This window comes from Oreochromis niloticus, linkage group LG14, assembly GCF_001858045.2.
Source record: "Oreochromis niloticus isolate F11D_XX linkage group LG14, O_niloticus_UMD_NMBU, whole genome shotgun sequence".
In the NCBI taxonomy this organism is placed as follows: domain Eukaryota; kingdom Metazoa; phylum Chordata; class Actinopteri; order Cichliformes; family Cichlidae; genus Oreochromis; species Oreochromis niloticus.
The window spans coordinates 11,096,410-11,114,472 of NC_031979.2; the positions used below are offsets into that span (position 1 = coordinate 11,096,410).

At 38.7% G+C, this 18,063-nt stretch overlaps 1 protein-coding gene across 6 annotated transcripts in view; it reads left to right on the forward strand.

The window, feature by feature from the left end:
- The window catches only part of LOC109194294 (von Willebrand factor A domain-containing protein 5A), a 29,746-nt gene extending 12,680 nt beyond the window's left edge, over positions 1 to 17,066 (forward strand). Inside the window, exons 12-22 of one of the 6 annotated variants that reach the window (XM_019367443.2) lie at positions 1,011 to 1,169; positions 1,561 to 1,664; positions 7,365 to 7,585; positions 8,333 to 8,371; positions 10,854 to 10,874; positions 11,719 to 11,733; positions 13,653 to 13,694; positions 14,304 to 14,348; positions 15,070 to 15,212; positions 15,728 to 15,851; positions 15,971 to 17,066. In XM_019367443.2, coding sequence (XP_019222988.1) covers positions 1,011 to 1,169; positions 1,561 to 1,664; positions 7,365 to 7,585; positions 8,333 to 8,371; positions 10,854 to 10,874; positions 11,719 to 11,733; positions 13,653 to 13,694; positions 14,304 to 14,348; positions 15,070 to 15,212; positions 15,728 to 15,851; positions 15,971 to 16,050 — 993 coding nt within the window. In that variant the 3' untranslated portion in view covers positions 16,051 to 17,066. Of the gene's footprint in view, positions 1 to 1,010; positions 1,170 to 1,560; positions 1,665 to 7,364; positions 7,586 to 8,332; positions 8,372 to 10,853; positions 10,875 to 11,718; positions 11,734 to 13,652; positions 13,695 to 14,303; positions 14,349 to 15,065; positions 15,213 to 15,727; positions 15,852 to 15,970 lie in introns of those variants that run through there. The other 5 variants (XM_025897903.1, XM_025897905.1, XM_025897904.1 and 2 more) reach the window with 5 other exon arrangements.
- Positions 17,067 to 18,063: the final 997 nt, after the last annotated feature.

Below are 18,063 nucleotides of genomic sequence, written 5' to 3' on the forward strand. Positions count from 1 at the left end.
CGGAGCGTCATTTACCTGGCAGGAAACATGGCACCTAAGCGGCTCAAACGCTCAAAAGTTTGGTTATACTTTACGAGAACGGATGACAACGGGGCAACTTGCAATACTTGCAAAGTAGATATTTCATTTAAGGGAGGAAACACTACGAATATGCAAAAGCATTTGCTCACAAAACACGCGATGACCTTAAATGAAATGATGAATGTCGTGTTTTTAATTCCGCTCCGGACTCGTGAATCTCAACCCAGCAGCAGCAGTAACGTTTGCACGTCCTCTCCCGTTAATACGGCAGGTAAATAATCAACTAACATTGCATATTATGTTAGCGCGATCTGCCTTATTACAAAACCTGCCATTACTGTGCGCTGCATTTAGGTGACCATGATGAGAGAGACAGACAGACAGACAGTCTGTCTGGCTCAGATGCTGGCAGCTCTCGCTGCAGTCTTCCGGTAGCGTCTCCTTTCAGGCCAGGATAGACGAATGTCACCGAGCAGTGACTAAGTTTGTGGTCAAAGGCTTGCACCCATTTGCCACAGCAGATGCCCCCGATTTTCAGTAAGTGAATGTGTTTAATTGTAGGCAGGAACATTACTGGATATTCTTGTGTAATTGCTACAGAATTTATGTTATACTTTGTTTTTGCTACAGAAGAATATTTATTTTATTATTTTACATTTACAATTTTTTTTTTTTCCTGGGGACCCTGTGACACCCCATTGAAGAGCCGTAGGCTGTGGATCTCTTAAGATCTCACTGTTGGGTTTGTAAGGCCATGTTACTCCTAAATTTCTATCTTGTTCAAAGAGAAGATATAAAATAAAGTTCTAAGCTAATCGACCTTAGTGTTCTCCTTTTTTAAAAAGAATCGATAAAGAATCGAATCGTTAAACAGAATCGAAAATAGAATCGGAATCGTGAAAATCTTGTCAATACCCATCACTAGCAGTGAGTAAAATGTCTGTTCCAGCTGTTTGTGTATATTTGGAGAGTTTTTCATTATTTTTCAGGTGATGCAGTCGCTGCGATTTGCTCTGCAGCCAGCTGTGGTCGACATCTCAGTCACATGGGATTTACCAAAGGAAGTGTCTGTCACTGTCCTCTCTCCACCAATCACAACACTTTTCCAGGGTCAGAGCTCACTGATTTATGCCCAGCTCACTGGACAGGTAGGAGCAGCAGCCTCTCATGTTGTTGTTTAGGTATTTAACCTCCTAGGACCTGGCGTCCACATGTGGACATCACATTTTGGGTTATTTAGACCAAAATACTTAATTTTGCTCTACAAGGGCCTGATATACACTTACGAAGACATTATACTGCTACTGTTCTATCAAAATTTTAAACGAATATCCTCATATGTGGCTCCCATTTTTCTTAGAAACAAAAATCAGGTAAAAAAAAATAAAAATCTGGTAATTCTTTGTTTTTACATTCATCAGGTCCCAATCAGCCCAAATATCAAAGAGAAATTAAAAATGCATGCCGTGGAAGAGTTCGGGTCTTAGGAGGTTAAAGACAGTAATTAACGGGACTTCTAACACTGTAATTCTGTGTCAGAGCTCAGAGGCAGCAGAGGGCTGTGTGACGCTGAAGTACAGCCTGGCAGGTCATCCCTCTGAGAACCAGCTGCACTTCAGTCTCAGACCTGCAGAGGACACTGGGTAAAACATGTTTAACACAAACAACACTTCTGTTTTGAATTGTGAGTTTCCATGTGTTGAATTTAAAACAGTATTATCAGAAACGTAACTCTACTTACTGGAAAACAGTTAATAATACCCAGACCTAATGCTGTTTGTCTTGTTTTAAACATGTTTCACTTTTTCCTAATCATTATTTCTTGGATTAGGGGTATCATAATATCTAATAGTATATCATTACTGATCACAAACATATTTGACATGACAGAGTAACCTCAGTCTGCAGTTTGTGTGAAATCAAGGAGGCATTGTTTGAATTCAAGTCCAAACACTTTTATGTAATAATCTGACACTTTTACTATAAAATACACTAAGGCTACGTTCACACTGCAGGTCTTAATGCTCAATTCCGATTTTTTGATCAAATCTGATTTTTTTTTTTTTTGTCTGCTTGTTCACACTACACATAAAATGCGACATCAAACGCTCTCCAGTGTGAACGCTCAAAGCGGCCCGCATGCGCAAAAGATGTCACACACAACTCGCTCTGTTTAGACCCAGAGCAAACAATATTGTTTGACTGATGGCCCTTAATATAAAGACTTCGGACTTTATGTTTCCAGATTTTTGCTTTAAGTTATTTTGTTATTTACATAATAATGTAGATGACCTAATAATGATCCTTTTTGCTGTTTTAGAGGAGCGGTGCTTCAAAGGATAGTTGCAGATTTCTGTCAGAATCTGCAGAAAATACAGTAAAAATAAAATGTTCACATTTCTCCAACGTTGTCTTCCCAACAGTTTCACCGGATGGTAGGAAATCGTTCGTGATGTCCTATCGGGCGCTTCTCCGGTGCTGATAATTGGCGTCTGTCTTGTGTCAGTGACGTAAAAGACGGATTTATTGCAACTTGACCATTCACACAGCAGTCGCTTTCTAAAACATCGGATACGTATCGGATTCAGTACCACATACGAAAGTGACCCAGACCGGATTTGAAAATATCGGATTTGTGCCGTTCACACTGTCATACCAAGATCGGATACGGGTCGCATAGGGGCGAAAAAATCGGATTTGATGCGCTTTCGCCTGCAGTGTGAACGTAGCCTAAGAACAAACAGATTGACACACACAGGAACATCACCAACAACAACTACTTTGTGTCCTCAGAGCCTGCTTTTGTAAAGAATGACAGACTTGTCTGTACATTGCACACTGTCATAGTGTTTGTTTAGAGAAGAGAACAAAGTCTGTCTGACTTTTAGAGGCAAATCCATCAGCAGCAGAAAGGAATCTATGCGAGATCCTCTCAGGACTCTTTCAGCCTGATAACTGGGGTTAAGTAAAGACAGCATATCTGTCTGGACTATAGGTCACCGTCCTCTGTCAGTGTGTGCGATAGAAACAAAGTATAGCACGATAAATCTTGAAAATATAGTCACTGGCAATACTGCATAATTTTTTTTAAAAAAAGCATTTTTGGAGTGTAATAGTAAAAAACACAGAAGTTGGTTTGTTTCTTAACAAAGTCTCCATGAAGCCCTGTGACATAAATCAATTAGTTGAACTACAGTCATGTCTTAAAGACATCAAGGCCTGGATGACCTCGAATTTCCTGCTTCTAATTTCAGGCGAAAGCGAGTTTTTGTGCTCGACCCTAAAAATCTTAGAAACATAGAGTCCAGATACTTGACTCCCTCTGCATCCTTGTCTTTCCCCTCATCCCCAACCAGTTGCAGCAGATAGTTGCCCTCCCTGAACCTGGTTCTGCTGGAGGTTTCTTCTCTTTTAAACAGAGTTGTTCCTTCCCAATGTTGCCAAGTGCGTGCTCATAGGGAACATCTGGTTGTTGTGTTTTTCTTCTCTAATATTATAGGGTCTTTAGCTTAATATGCAAAGTGACTTAAAGCAATTACAGTTGTGAAGTATTGGAATATAAATAAAATTCAAATTGGCTAATTGCAAATGATAAATGATCATTTATACGGTCTATCAAAGTGATTATGGTGGATTTCTGCTAAGCTGCAGCCTCTCTTCACTATAACTCCTGTTAAAACTATTTTAGGATCATGTTCTTTTACCAAAACAAATACCACAACATTGAAGTCTATGGAGCCAGCTTCAGTGTTAACTTAAGCACAGCTCAGTAATTTCTTAAGCTGGTGGGTAGTTTGTTTGTACTGCCCAAGTTACTCGCTGCTTGTTAAACATTAACTTCAAGCTGTCAGTAAAACCAAGTCCAGCTCAGTTAACTCATGGGTTATTCCATTTGTAATCAGCACGGGTCTTCTGCTCAACCATCTATTGCATGTTTTTTATAAAAATGTTATGGTACAAAGTGTGGGCACATATGAGTGCTGTGAAATTTTAGGTTCAAATAATAAATACTACTCAAAAGAAGTTCCTTTGAAAAATGCTCTGTCAACCCACTTTCAGGCATGTTATTTTTTTCACGCACTGAAATCTGATACTACAAAAACAAAAATATCAGTAGATTTTCCTGTCCAACAAGAATATGTGCGTATTTTTCATTTGTGAGACTTGAGGGACTCCATTTCAAATCATCAGAGCTGCGGTTGCAGAGTGGTTGGTGCCTGTTGTGGTGGTAACCCCTGAACCATACCGCCTAAAGATTATGGCCACCCGTTTGGCGACTCAGGAGGGGAAAGCGGTGGTCTACCTGCACTGTGCATAGTGAGGGTGGAGTGCTGCTGACTTCGAATGAGAACACTGTCGAGTGGTGGAAGGAATACTTCAAAGACCTCCTTAATCACATTGGCATGTCTTCCATGGAGGAAGCAGTGTCTAGAGACAAGAGGCACAACTCGTCTATCTCTGCGGGTGAGGTCACTGAGGCAGTTAAACAACTCCTTGGTGGCAGGGCCCCTAGGGAAGATGAGGTTTGCCCTGAGTTCCTGAAGGCTCTGGATGTTGTAAGGCTATCTTGGTTGACACGCCTCTACAATGTTGCGTGGCGATCAGGGGCGGTACCTCTGGATTGGGAGACTGGGGTTCCCATTTTTAAGAAGGGGGACTGGAGGGTGTGTTCCAACTATAAGGGTATCACCCTCCTCAGCCTCCCTGGGAAAGTCTGTGCCAGGGTGCTGGAAAGGAGAGTCTATCCGTTGGTTGAACCTCAGATACAGGAGGAACAATGCAGTTTTCATCCTGGTTGTGGACCACTGGACCAGCTCTTTACCTTCATAAAGATACTTAAGGGTGCATGGGAGTTTGCCCAACCAGTCTACATGTGTTTTTTGGACTTGGCATTCGACCGTGTCCCTCCGAGTGTCCTGTGGGTATGAGGTGTCTGACCCATTGCTGCGGGCCATTCGCTCCTTATACAACTGTTGCAAGAGCTTGGCCCGCATAGCTGGCAATAAGTCGGACTCGTTTACCGTGGGTGATGGACTGCGCTGCCCTTTGTCACCGATTCTGTTTGTAATTTTTATGGACAGAATTTCTGGGCGGACGACTTTCACTTGGGTCGTCTCATCTGTGCTTTTTGCAGATGATGTGGTTCTGTTGGCTTCATCGGGTGATGGCTTCCAGCTCGCACCGGAGCGGTTCGCAGCTGAGAGCTTTGAGAATGAGAATCAGCGCCTCCAAATCTGAGGCCGTGGTCCCCAGCCAGAAAAGGGTGGAGTGCTCACTCTGGGTCAGGGACAGGTTCCTTCCCCAAATGGAGGAATTTAAGTATGGACTTATTCACGAGTGACAGGAGAAGGGAGCGGGAGATCGACACACAGATTGGTGCTGCAGCTGGAGTGATGCGGACACTGTGCCGAGCAGTCATGGTGAAGAGAGATCTGAGTGTAAAAGGAAAGCTCTCAATTTACCAGTCGATCTACGTCCCTGCCCTCACCTATGGTCACAAGCTGTGGGTAGTGACCAAAAGAACGAGATTGCAGATACAAGCGGCGGAAATGAGCTTTCTCCGAATGGTGGCTGGCCTCAACCTTAGAGATAGGGTGAGGTTTTTGGCCATCCGGAAGGGGCTCAGAATAGAGCTGCTGGTCCTTCACATCGAAAGGAGCCAGTTTAGGTAATTATGTAATTTTTCTGATGAATCTCTCTCTGACTTAGCTCAACAGTTTCACATTTTTTTTCTAGGTCACATGTATTTAATTTAAATAAAGAACTTTCTCATTTTGGAAAAGGGGTGGATCAAAATTGATTGATTGAAGCCTTTATCTGTCACTTGCAGTTGCCTGTAGCGAAATTGGACCTTTTCCAACCGTACATACAATACACAAACATCACATTGGGGAGACAGGTCAGAACAGGTAGCGTAAAGAAACACAGTGAAATGTATAACACAATAGGGCAGTGGAGGAGGAAAAAAGAAACTCTGCTCATACTGATGCCCTGATAGGGGGTCAGTATGAGAACAGAAGCAAAAACTCCAGCACAAAAGCACAATAATCTTCGCACCAGGGCACCATGAAAAACATGACAAGCAACAGGGAGACTAAGACAATGTAGACAGCAGCATCAGGGTCGCTGCATCTCTGCGCCTTCCAGCTGGCCCATCGTCTGCACCAGATGGGAGGCAAGTATCGGAGGCATTAGGAGTGGGGTGGGGAAGTGAGTGAATGTGAATCTGTGTCCTGTGTTCAGCCTGAGAGAGGGTCCTTTCACCATGTTAAGCGAAAGTCAACAGTCCGCAGCCTACGCAGGCGGCCTTGAGGGATCTGGGCAAGAGTCTCGGCAGTCTCTCGTTATCAGGGAGAATTTTGTTGTTCTTGTCAGCGTCGGCCTTCAAGCTTCCAGCTGGCACTGGCAGGGTGGGGGTAGCCGCATGAGATGAAGATGGTGGATAGATGGTTTAGGACGAATAGACTACATCTGTATTTTACAGTTGTTCTTAATGTCCATCACTGGTCAGCAGGTATAGTAATCTCCTGTTGAAGAGCCGTGAGCCTCTCCAAGATCTTTCCCATATTGCGTTCCATAAGAACAGTCTGAGTACTCACAGCTCTTCCCAGACTTTCGATCATAGCGGCTAGCCTTGTGGGGTTTTGAACAGCTATAACTGCTTTCTTCAATTTCCGATAAGCCAGGGCCAAGCCAGCTCGGATCAGCAAGAACCCCATTATCATGGTTCCAAACAGGTAGATGTCTTCAATGTCCTCAATAGACGGTCCCACAAGGCACATTAGGCGCCACTTCTGCCACCCATTCATTGTGTATCTGGCAGGGAACGTCCCTCCAGGAAACTCGGGCTCTCTCAAACCCAGGCTCCTCATCGAGAAGAGTGTCAATTGCATTTAGGGGCCAGTTGATCAAATCCATAATTCTTCTTTAGGTTTTAGAGAACAAGACTGAGAGACTCTCCGAGGGTTAGTTACACGAGACAAGACAAGACGAAGACCTAAGAAGCCAAGCAGGAGAGATAAGGGTTAGGGAGAGGGACAGAGATGCACCCACCTCCGTCTCTCAGAAGCAAGAGATGGAGGTGGACCTCTTAACTTGTTTGTTTGTAAATCTTGTTGTTGTATCAAAGTGATGAAACCTAGAAAGGAAATTATTATAGATTTGTGCAAAAGCACTGAGTAGTATATTTTCATGCATTTTCCTAGCATATGGAAGAATCTATTGGGGTGCTAGTGTCAAAGGTAAAACCCAGAATGTAACAAAAATGTAATTTAATTAACAAAATGTAATGTAGCAAAATGACAAACATTATGACTCTGAAATGTTTTCCTTCTTGTCTGCAGACTAACAGTCCACAGGTTGAGTGCTCGGACTCTCATTCGCTCCCTGGAGATGGAGGAGAGAGATCGCAGAGGACAGCAAGATGGAGGAGTGAAGGAGAAGGTGGTGCAGCTCAGTGTCCAATCAGGAGTGAGCAGTTCGTTCACTGCCTTTATTGCTGTCAACAAAGACAACAGCGAAGTGATTCAAGGACCTCTTGTGCGCAGAAATATTTCAACAGCCCGTGAGTTTATTTCAATAAAAAAACCTAAAACTTTGTAAGCCACAGTTTGAAGATGAAGATAGCTGAACTTGAATGAAAAGAGTAAAATAGCAGACTAACAGAGTCAGTTCACAGGATCCAGTCGTAATAAAAATACAATGAAAAGTTGGTTAAAGCAAAACGTTAGATTCAGTAGAAAAAAAGGAATCAAGATACCGATAGGAGAAAAAACAGTACACACGAGAGAACAAAAAATACTGTTTGTAGTATTTGTATATCACTCTAATAATGTTCAAAGTGAATACTCTATTTGTTCTTTTTAAGAAAATAAATATCTTGACCTGTTTTTTGGTTTTTTAAAAATTTTAATTTCTTTTGTTTACATAATAGTGTGTAAATCCATGCCAATGCGTGCCTGAGCAGCAATGAGTAATTAAGAGTAGGCCATGCAAAGGAATATGAACAAGCCGCAAAAATCCTGCAGCGACCAATAAGACAGGAGGATGCAGGTGAGTGGAGAAGGTCAGGTGAAGAAACTTTACTGGTAGACATGTCAGGGAGGTGAGAGCAGTAAGTTGTGAAATGATGGAGGAGTTGGGGCATAAAAACAGAACAACCAGACTGAATAGAGGAAGATATCATATCACCTTTTAAATACTGTTTGTAGTGTTTGTGTTATATGTCTACATCCCTAAAATAACATCAAGTTCTTTTTAACAAATTCTTATTAAATATTTTGACCTTTTTTTTTTTTTTTTTACATCCTAGGTGCTTACACAATTTTAAAGGGTTCAAGACCACGTACGAGTAAGTAGAAGCTGAAAATCAGTATAACGCACATCTTCACATCAGTGCATTTCTAAAAATAAACAGAAACACATTTCTGTTTTAACTTGTTCAAAATGTTAAATAATAAATACTGTGTGTACAGTTGCAGTAGTACTTGCTTTCGTAGTCATTATAATGGGCTGTATCCTAAGACGGCAAGCCAAAATGTTGCTGTTGTTATATTTGGAATATTAGTGAACATATTTATACTTTAAATACTACTAACCTGTGAGGCATTGCAGTAATATCACAATCCAGTAGTAGTTTATCATATCTTACATGAAAACAGAACAACCAGATTAAACACACAAAGATCTTACATATTTAAATACTGTTTGTAGTATCTGTATTATTTTTCTGTAAAACTAAACAATGTGAATAAGAAAATACTCAACTTCTTATGCAGTTGTTAACCTCATATGTTTCATCTGGACTTCATGGGAGTTTACATTTCAGAATATTGGTTAACCTCTTTTACACTTTAAATACTACTTATAATACTACCTGTGAGGCACTGCATTAATATTAGAATTCTGTGGGCGATCGTGGCTCAAGAGTTGGGAGTTCGCCTTGTAATCGGAAGGTTGCCAGTTCGAGCCCCAGCTTGGACAGTCTCGGTCGTTGTGTCCTTGGGCAAGACACTTCACCCGTTGCCTACTGGTGGTGGTCAGAGGGCCCGGTGGTGCCAGTGTCCGGCAGCCTCGCCTCTGTCAGTGCGCCCCAGGGTGGCTGTGGCTACAATGTAGCTTGCCATCACCAGTGTGTGAATGTGTGTGTGTGTGTGTGTGTGAATGGGTGGATGTCTGGATATGTAAAGCGCTTTGGGGTCCTTAGGGACTATTAAAGCACTATATAAATACAGGCCATTTTTACCATTCTGTTATTTTACTAGTTTATTTATTTTTGTTATCTAATCCTCTGGGGAGATTTTTTTATTATGACTTGAACAGAGGCTGAGTGGTTTTGTGGCAGACAGCGCTTAATGCATAATGGCCACGTAATAAGAAAAAAAACAGGAAAGAAAAAACACTAGAGAACACATTAGAAATTGATAATTATATAAACTAGAGTTTTAAGCATGATGTATAAATACAGCAGGGACCAATCAGAGAACAGGATGCAGGTGAGGAAACTTTACTGGCAGACATGTCAGGAAGGTTATGACCAGTGGAAGTAAAGTTACTTGAAAAAAGTAATCAGTAACTAATTACTGATTACTTTCCCAAAAAAGTAATCCAGTTACTTTACTGTTTACTTATTTTCAAAAGCAATTAGTTACTTAGTTACTTAGTTACTTTCTTCTACTTTTTCTGCATAATCCATCATATAAAATGTAATCAAATGAAAAAGTCTCTTTTTAAAACTTGTTTTATTAGTTTTAATCTTTTAACTTTATGCATCAAGCAAAAATTAAAATATATGCAACATTCTCTGACTGGAAGAAATTTGTTTAACATTTAGACCTATTTTCGGCACATTCCAGCGTATAAAATAAAATAGTTTTTGTGTTTACACTCAGTCTTTCAATAGATACACGTAAAACACAGCAGAAAATAAATAAAATCAAAGACTCAGCGGTCCTGTTGCTCTATTTTCACCTGTATAGCAGGAGTGGGGCAGGCGGAGGTTTGCACTGCTGCAGGTGTGTCGCAGCGGTCATGTCAATGGAAGAATCCGGGACTTTTTCTGTGAATTTCACATTCCCGTGGCAGCGTACTCAGTGCTTGCTTGGAAGTTTAGGGTTTTTTTGCTGTAAAAAAAGTTTTCTTCCCAAGCAGTGTACAGCGGACGCTAATGTTTTTGTCAGGTCAGTACTTCCACGTTTTAAACGCTGCACGCTCATACTCTCTCCGCACTCGTTATATTATCCATTGTTGATCTGCACACAGCTGTTGCCACGAATGTCGCACTCCCTTACGCCATTCTCATGAGACACTCTCGCAAAAAATCACGGTTTTAGTAAAGCAGTAATGCAGCGTACTTACGGGAAAGTAACAGTAATCTAATTACCTTTTTTACAATAGTAATCCCTTACTTTACTCGTTACTTGAAAAAAGTAATCGGATTACAGTAACGCGTTACTGCCCATCTCTAGTTATGACATGAAAATGGAGCAATCACACTGAACAGATAAACATTGTGTATATTTTAAGCGGTGTTTGTACTATTTGTGTTGTATTTGCATATCCAGGACCTTTTTGTTTTTTTATCGTTTACATAGTAAGGAGCTCAATACTGTATATAGCTTTGATAGCCTTTGTAACGGGCTGTATCCCAAAATGAAGACTTTTACCTGATAACCTCAGCCTGTTTAAGGTTGATTTATAAAGTTAAAAGATTGGAGGTTGTGGTAATGCCAGTTTTTACTTTTCTCTAATTTGTTCAGCCTGTTGTAAACTTTAAACCTGATTTTTATTTTTTTTATTTTTTTTTTTTTTATTTTTTTTTTCCCCCCCCATAGCATTACGTGGTGCTCCAAGTAGTAAGTAGAAGCTGAGTGACAACACACATCAACACACGTGTGCATTTCTGATAGTCAAAACAAAGAAACAAACATATGTATTTGAACTGATTTGAAATGTTAAATGTTGAACATTTACTGCACAGTTGCTGCAGTATTTGTTTGCTGTTTGATAGTTGCTGTAATTGGCTGTGTCCTTAGTCAGCAACTAAAGACATGCAAACAATTCCTTCCTGTGAATTTTTTTTTAAATTATTAAATAATTAGAAATGTAATATATTAAATATGTAATCCTATTAAAATTCAGAGAAGGTCATATCTGTACATGTAGCTCCTTCAATAAAGAGCTGTTTCTTAACTGCACAAAAGAGTAAAAACAATGACTCATTAAAGGGTCTTTTTCAATGTGTCCAAACTTGAATGATTAAATATAGGTGGTGTTTATCAACATGTAGATTTAAATATAGTTTAAATATTATAGTAATATTCTAACCTGCTGTAAGACTCTCGGAAGCCAGAAACTTGGTATGATGTGGAGACATTACATGTTAACATGAAATATTAATCTGTTTTTGTCATGGTTATTTGCTTTCCTTAAAAATAAAGAGATAAATGTGAATAAAAGGAAGTACAATGATACGTTTAAGAGCAGAGTCTGGTTCAGATGATCCAAAAGCAAAAAATGACACTGACTTTAAAGTATTTGTTACAAGATGGACAGTGGTGTACATTTAAATACTTTTATACTATTTGTTTTCTATTTGTATTTTAACACATCAGTAATTAAGTGTTCTTTAGTACATTTATCAGAATTTGTTAACTCTATTTTTTTTGTTTAATTCTTTCTTTATTTTTTACATTATAGAGTGTAAATCCAAGGGTAAGTAAAACCTAAATGACACATCTGCACGTCTATGTTAATGTGTAGATGTGTGTATCTGTACATGTGGAAACAAACTGTCATGTTCTTTTTTTTAAACTTATTTCATATGTTAAATATGCAATACTGTATGTACAAATGTAAATAATTCAAATGCAGTGTCTTCATCTCATGCCATCCTCTTTCTTTTATGATTTTAACATCGTGATGTAGGATGTAGATTTGAAGGACTTGTACAGAAGAAGAATAAGTAAAACTTAAGCGCCTTGACGTGACTGTTGTTGGGATTTGGCACTGTATAAATAAAATTGAATTGACTTGAAAACTCTTAGTGAAGGTTAAACTAATATATAGGCATTTTTATTCATATGGTAGTAATAACATAGTGTGGTCCTCCATATGTGTATAAGTAACATATGTATGTAGAGAAATATGTCTCAAAAGGGTTGTAAATGCATATATGATCCAAAAGCATAAATGAAACTTTACAAATAACAAATACAAGTAAATAATTAAAATGATTTGTGTGTAACTTTTGAGGACACTCACCCATGCTTCAATTCACATACAAATACAAAGCTGACCACACTTAAAATGCATACAATCTAAACCTGAATAAATACTGATCATTTATGCACAATGAATTAAATCAATAATCCGATCATTTTCACTGCATATCTGCAGTTTTATTTGTTTATTTGTTTGTTTGTTTTTCTCAAATAAAGTGGACATTCCATTTTCTAAGAAAAAAAACAACAACAAATAATATAAACAAAAAATGTGGAATATCACTCTTATGTTGATCTTACCATTGTCTAATAACAGCAGGCTAACATTAATGTTGATGTAATGAATAATTCTGAACACATATTGCATTGCACTTTGGAAGGAAAACCCTTGAATAAGTCCAACATTTCAGAATGTAGCAGTCTGTATTTGGTAAATCTATGTTTTTTAGTAAAGGCGTTGTAAGCTGGTCTGTGTGTTCGAAAAAGAAATACCTTTAACTTTAACAATAAACAAACAAATCAAAACAGAACAATGCTGATATACACTGGAAGCCCAGATGTTCCAGTTTTACACTGGGACTTGAACGCAGCTTACATTTGTGGATGTGTGTGAATCTAGCAGCCTTAAATTTGTCTCAGAACCCCACGTGGGCATGCAATTTATCTGTGTATCAGGTGATTCGTCCACACGTATTTAAAGTTTTGTGAACAAGCGAGAGAGACGTTATGTGTAGTGTTAGAGATTTGTACGCTCAGAAAGGTTTTTGAAAGTCCAAATTATCTGATGTTTGGGCTGAACTTAAACTCAGTATTTATTCAGGTTAGGATGTACGCATTTAGAAAATAGTTTTAGGTTTGGTCAGATTGCTTTGTATTTGTGTGTGGACTGAACATGCACATGTGAATCCTCAAAAGGCATTGTGCACACTTGTAGAGCCTGGTTTATGCTTGTGGATCAACCCTTTGTTGAAAACATTTTTCTCCATACATATGCATCAGTTAGAGCAGCAAACAAGCAATAAAAAGAGTAAATACAGCCAAACCAGCTTTCATGAATGTGATATTTTGTACTTTTAATTTGGCCGTTTCTGTGAATACAGACTGTTAAACACAGAGGAAATGATGTGAGCTATTACATGAGCTGGTATGGTGGTCCATAGCAACATGTATGTCAGGGGAATCTTTGTGCCTCTGACAGTCAAAAGAATATTATCATGGAGTGTGTATGCTAAGGGCAGAGGGGCACAACAGTGCACTGTTTTAACATTGTAAGAAATCAGGAAGTGAAAAGGTTATCATTTTATTTTCTTGGAATATGACTGTTTTTGAGAAAACTATGCATTCAGATACTATTGCTAAGGAATTCTCTGTAATTACCTCAAAAATGTTGTTTTGTGTTCACCAATTCAGAAGGATTCTTCAGGAGGAAAGAAAAACAAAAGGTAATGGAAAGTAAGTAAAACAGAAAATGAGAACATGTATTTAGTTTTAACAGGTCTGTTTTTTCAAAAGGTCAACTGATGGAAATTCTTATTTTCCTTTTGTGTGTGACTCCATCAGTTATAATTTGCTGGGTTAGAATAAAAGAAAAGAAAATAAGCACGCATTGTCTTGGTAGATATGAAGGAAGTTTAATGCTTAGTGGAAGTGACTGTATAACAATATTTAGTTCAGTTGCTTTGATATTGAGATCCAGTTTTCTCCTGTTGAATAATCTTTTAGTCTTATATTCCAATAAATCGGATTAAATTAATTTAATACATTGGCCATACATTTTCTCTGTAAAGCATGTGAAACACATACTTTACATTGTATCAAGCTTTCATTTCATCAGTTTGATTGCCTTCAGATGGTATTCATTAAAACCACAGTAACTGATGGTGGGGTGTTGCCAGTTTTATTTTTCTTTAATAAGTTAGACTCCATACCTATATCTGCTCCAATGGCCATGAGTACATTTTGAAATATGACTATTTTTGAGAAATTTGTGCATTCAGATACTATTCCTAAGGAATTCCCTGTAATTACCTCAAAAACGCTTTTTGGGTTTAACAATTTCAGATGCAGACCCAAGAAGAATGATGCCAGACAAAGCACGAAGGAAATGTAAGTGGGGGGAAAAAAACCCCAACAACTTAAGATCATGTATTTCGTTTTAATTAACATGTATTTTTTGTCAAAAGTCAGCTGATGGAAATTTTTATTTTTTTAATATGTGTGAAACCATCATTTAGAATTTGCTGGGTTAGAATAAAAATACTAAGTACTTATTTGTTTTTCTTATGTTGGTAGACATGAAGGGAATTTAATGCTAAGTGGAAGTGACTGTACAATGTTTAGTTCAGTTGCTTAGATAATGAGATCCAGGTTTCTCCTATAGAACAATCTATTATTCTTATATTCCAATATATCAAATAAAAACAAGGATTTAAACACTGTTTTAAGCCCCTGAAATTAAAATTCTGTCCATATATTTTCACAGTAAAGTATGTGAAATGCATAGTTTATAGTTTCGTATCAAGCTTTCATCTCATCAGTTTGATTACTTTCAGATGGTATTCATTAAAACCACAGTAACTGATGGTGTGGTGTTGCCAGTTTTAGTTTTCTTTAATAAGTTCAGACTGTCGTAAACATTTGATGTTTGATGTGGAGCTCTTATGTAATGATTACAATTTTAAGATGTAATTTTCAAATGAATAAAATAATATTTATGTTGCATAGTTTACAGTGCGGTGCCTTATGCACTGGGTTATCATGTAGAGTTCTGTTTTGTCATCTAGCACCATAATCAGGTTTTGTTTTTCTTTCATCTTTGATTATTCAGCTGTGCCTGAGCAGCCACCCAGAGACCCTTTGCTGCAGTTAGTCTCCCTGCAGGAGGCGTCTGGCTGCTGGCTGCTTGATCCAGCTCTGGCTGCTGCACTGGGAAAGACCAATGAGGAGGTGGAAAAGTCAAAGCCTGAAAAGGTGGGCTGCTGTCAATTTAAATATTAACACAAAATGATAATGTGAGATAAAACAGATTTGATTCTATAATTTGAACTAAACCACATGATGTAATTAAAAACACAGCATAAAACAAGGACAATGAAGTCAAACTAAATGTAGGCCTGCCTCACAGCCTGAGAATAAACATCTGCATATCAGAAGCTAAAACACTGGTGGTAATCACACTCCTAACCACCCACTGAGCTGCACCAGCGTCTGATATTATCCAGAAACCACACAGCAGCAGAAATTTTCCTCAACGGTTGTTGTAACAATATGTCAGCACATTATTTTAGAGCATTTATGATATCACAGTTTGGGATTACATCAGGAAGAGCATCCAGTGTAATAATCTGCCAAATCAAATATGCAGAGCTGCCCACCTTGGTGACCCCATGTGACAAAGAAGTACACAAACATATCTAATATTACTGCTTGTAGAAAGTAAAATGTGTGTTCTGTTTTATTTTATTGTCTTGGATTTGGTGAATTAGGCCAGCAGTGAAGTGTGGGCCACCATTCTGGCGCTGATCTGGCTTCATGGTTTCAAGATGGATGCAAAGGACGAGTGGGAGCTTCTGGCTATGAAGGCTGCCTCATGGCTCCGTGCTCAGAATGGTATTAGCAATGATAGTGACAGATAAAATAACAGCTTTAAAAATGTTTTCATGCTACAATCAGCCCCCCTCCCCACACACACATTAATATCTCCTTTAATATCTGTTTTGTGTTTTTAGCACCATGTGTGTCAGAGTGTGTGGATGCTGGAAATGTCCTGCTGGGTTGCAGCGTGAAGAAAGAAGCTCTGGGACTCTGAGGGTTTTCTTAAAGTAGCTTCATCTTCAGAGTGAATAGAAGCAGGTCTACTTACTCCACACTGCCTTTGATACAGAGCTGTTTTATATCATCAACCCCTTTTACATGTTTATTTGTTATGGAATGAAAATTGCTATATATTTTTTGTTGTTAATTGGTATTTGAAATTACGTAATTTTCGTTTTATCATTGTGAAAAAAGTGTGTGCACAATTATCTGAATACTGTTTTACTGTGTTTTAATTCCCTTTCTCTGCCACTAGATGGCGATTATGCTCATGCTTTTACTTATTTCACACAGAAACACCAAAACCAATCTAAGAAGTCTTTTCCCTTCCTGTTATAGTTCTGAAAATGGCTTCAGTTCAGGACATTTTCAAAATGGTCCTCAGTGAATTGGAGTGAATAGAGCAAAACATTTAAAATAACTATTTACAGTGTTTACACCATCTTCTAAACAAAAAAGTCTATCCTAGCTTTTCTTTTTAAAAAGTAATATTTTTATGGCCAAATTGAAATGAAACCATACAGAACATCATTCTGTTTCTCTCACAGGAGTTACAATTTTATCCATAAAACACTTTCATTCTGCTAATTGACACTGATTGGTCCTTGAACGTCTTAAGACAGCACATAGTCTTCATTCATGTTTGCTTACTTATGATTGTAGTTGGAGTTGAATCTGAAATTTCAAAAACTTCCTGTTTTGTAATGACTTTTGTTATGGAAAAATTCTAGTTTATCCTCACATTTAGATTCATGTGTTTAGAATCTTACTGTATGATTCTTGTATAACCTTTGCCTACTTAAGATGAAGCAAGTATGTGTCAGTATGACCTTGCTTAGCTATGCCTAACGATGTTTCACTATGTTATCTGCCAACTTTTTTGCTCAGAGGGATGAAGCTCAGGGCCAGCGCCAGGTGCAGGCCTGGGAAAGAATTGTGGGAGTCTTCTCTGTTCAGCAACAGCCCATGTTGGACAAAAGACTATTGACTATGTGCACGAGAAAATGCTAACTTCCTGGTTTGAGGCCGGATGTGGGGTTGTACATTTCCGGTAGCTTTACTTTGCGGTAAATCGCTACTGCGAAGATATACTCCAAAATCATGTCCAAAACTCGAAAACGGAAAGATTGCGTTAAGTTCCAAAGAGCAGAAGGTGGGAACACTCACCACTGTTGTGTCACAAAAAATCTAATGATAGATTTTGACGTTTAAACCACTTAAGCCCCACGCCCCGATACTGGGGCCAAAAAGGAGGAGATCACGTTTAATCGGTTATAACGATTATATATATATAAGTCCAGACATGTGTGGTATCCACAGAAACCTCAGAATCTCAGCTAAAATGTCATATAAACCATTTCTACAACCACCAAACACACCGAAAATAAGCCGCGATTAAACCAGCAGTTACGTAAATGCGCAGAAGTCTGCTAAACAAACAAAACCGAACCAGAAATTCTTCAGACTTCATGTAACCGGTTAAAGATAGGCTGGTTAGCTCCCAGAGCTATCACTGACTCCACACACCAAGTTTCACCACGATCAGACCAAAATTCACTGAATTAGCCGCAAAAGAAGACCACAAAAACACACAGCGGCGCAAATGCCCTAAGACAGAAATTGGCTTACCGTCCCGATTTCCTCCATTATTTTCGCCGGTAGCCGGTAACCACGTGATTGACGTTTAAAGAGTATAGATCGATCGGTTGTTTGCATCACTCAACACAAGCAGAACTGCATCACTGCAGCATAAGTCACATCGTCCACATTCAGAAGCACATCTCTGTATAGTGACTGGTCTTATTCTTTAAACAGGCAAATGTTCAGCATTCAAACTACAGATGAACAACAGTCACAGATGTTTCCCGTTATGTCCACACCTACACAGCATGTTAACAAACCGTGAAAAAAACCACACAAAAAATGAACGATTGCTGGTGAGGGTTTCTATACATTAGTATGTATGAAGGGTATGTTGTGACTTACCTTCAAAATTACAGTGGTCCCT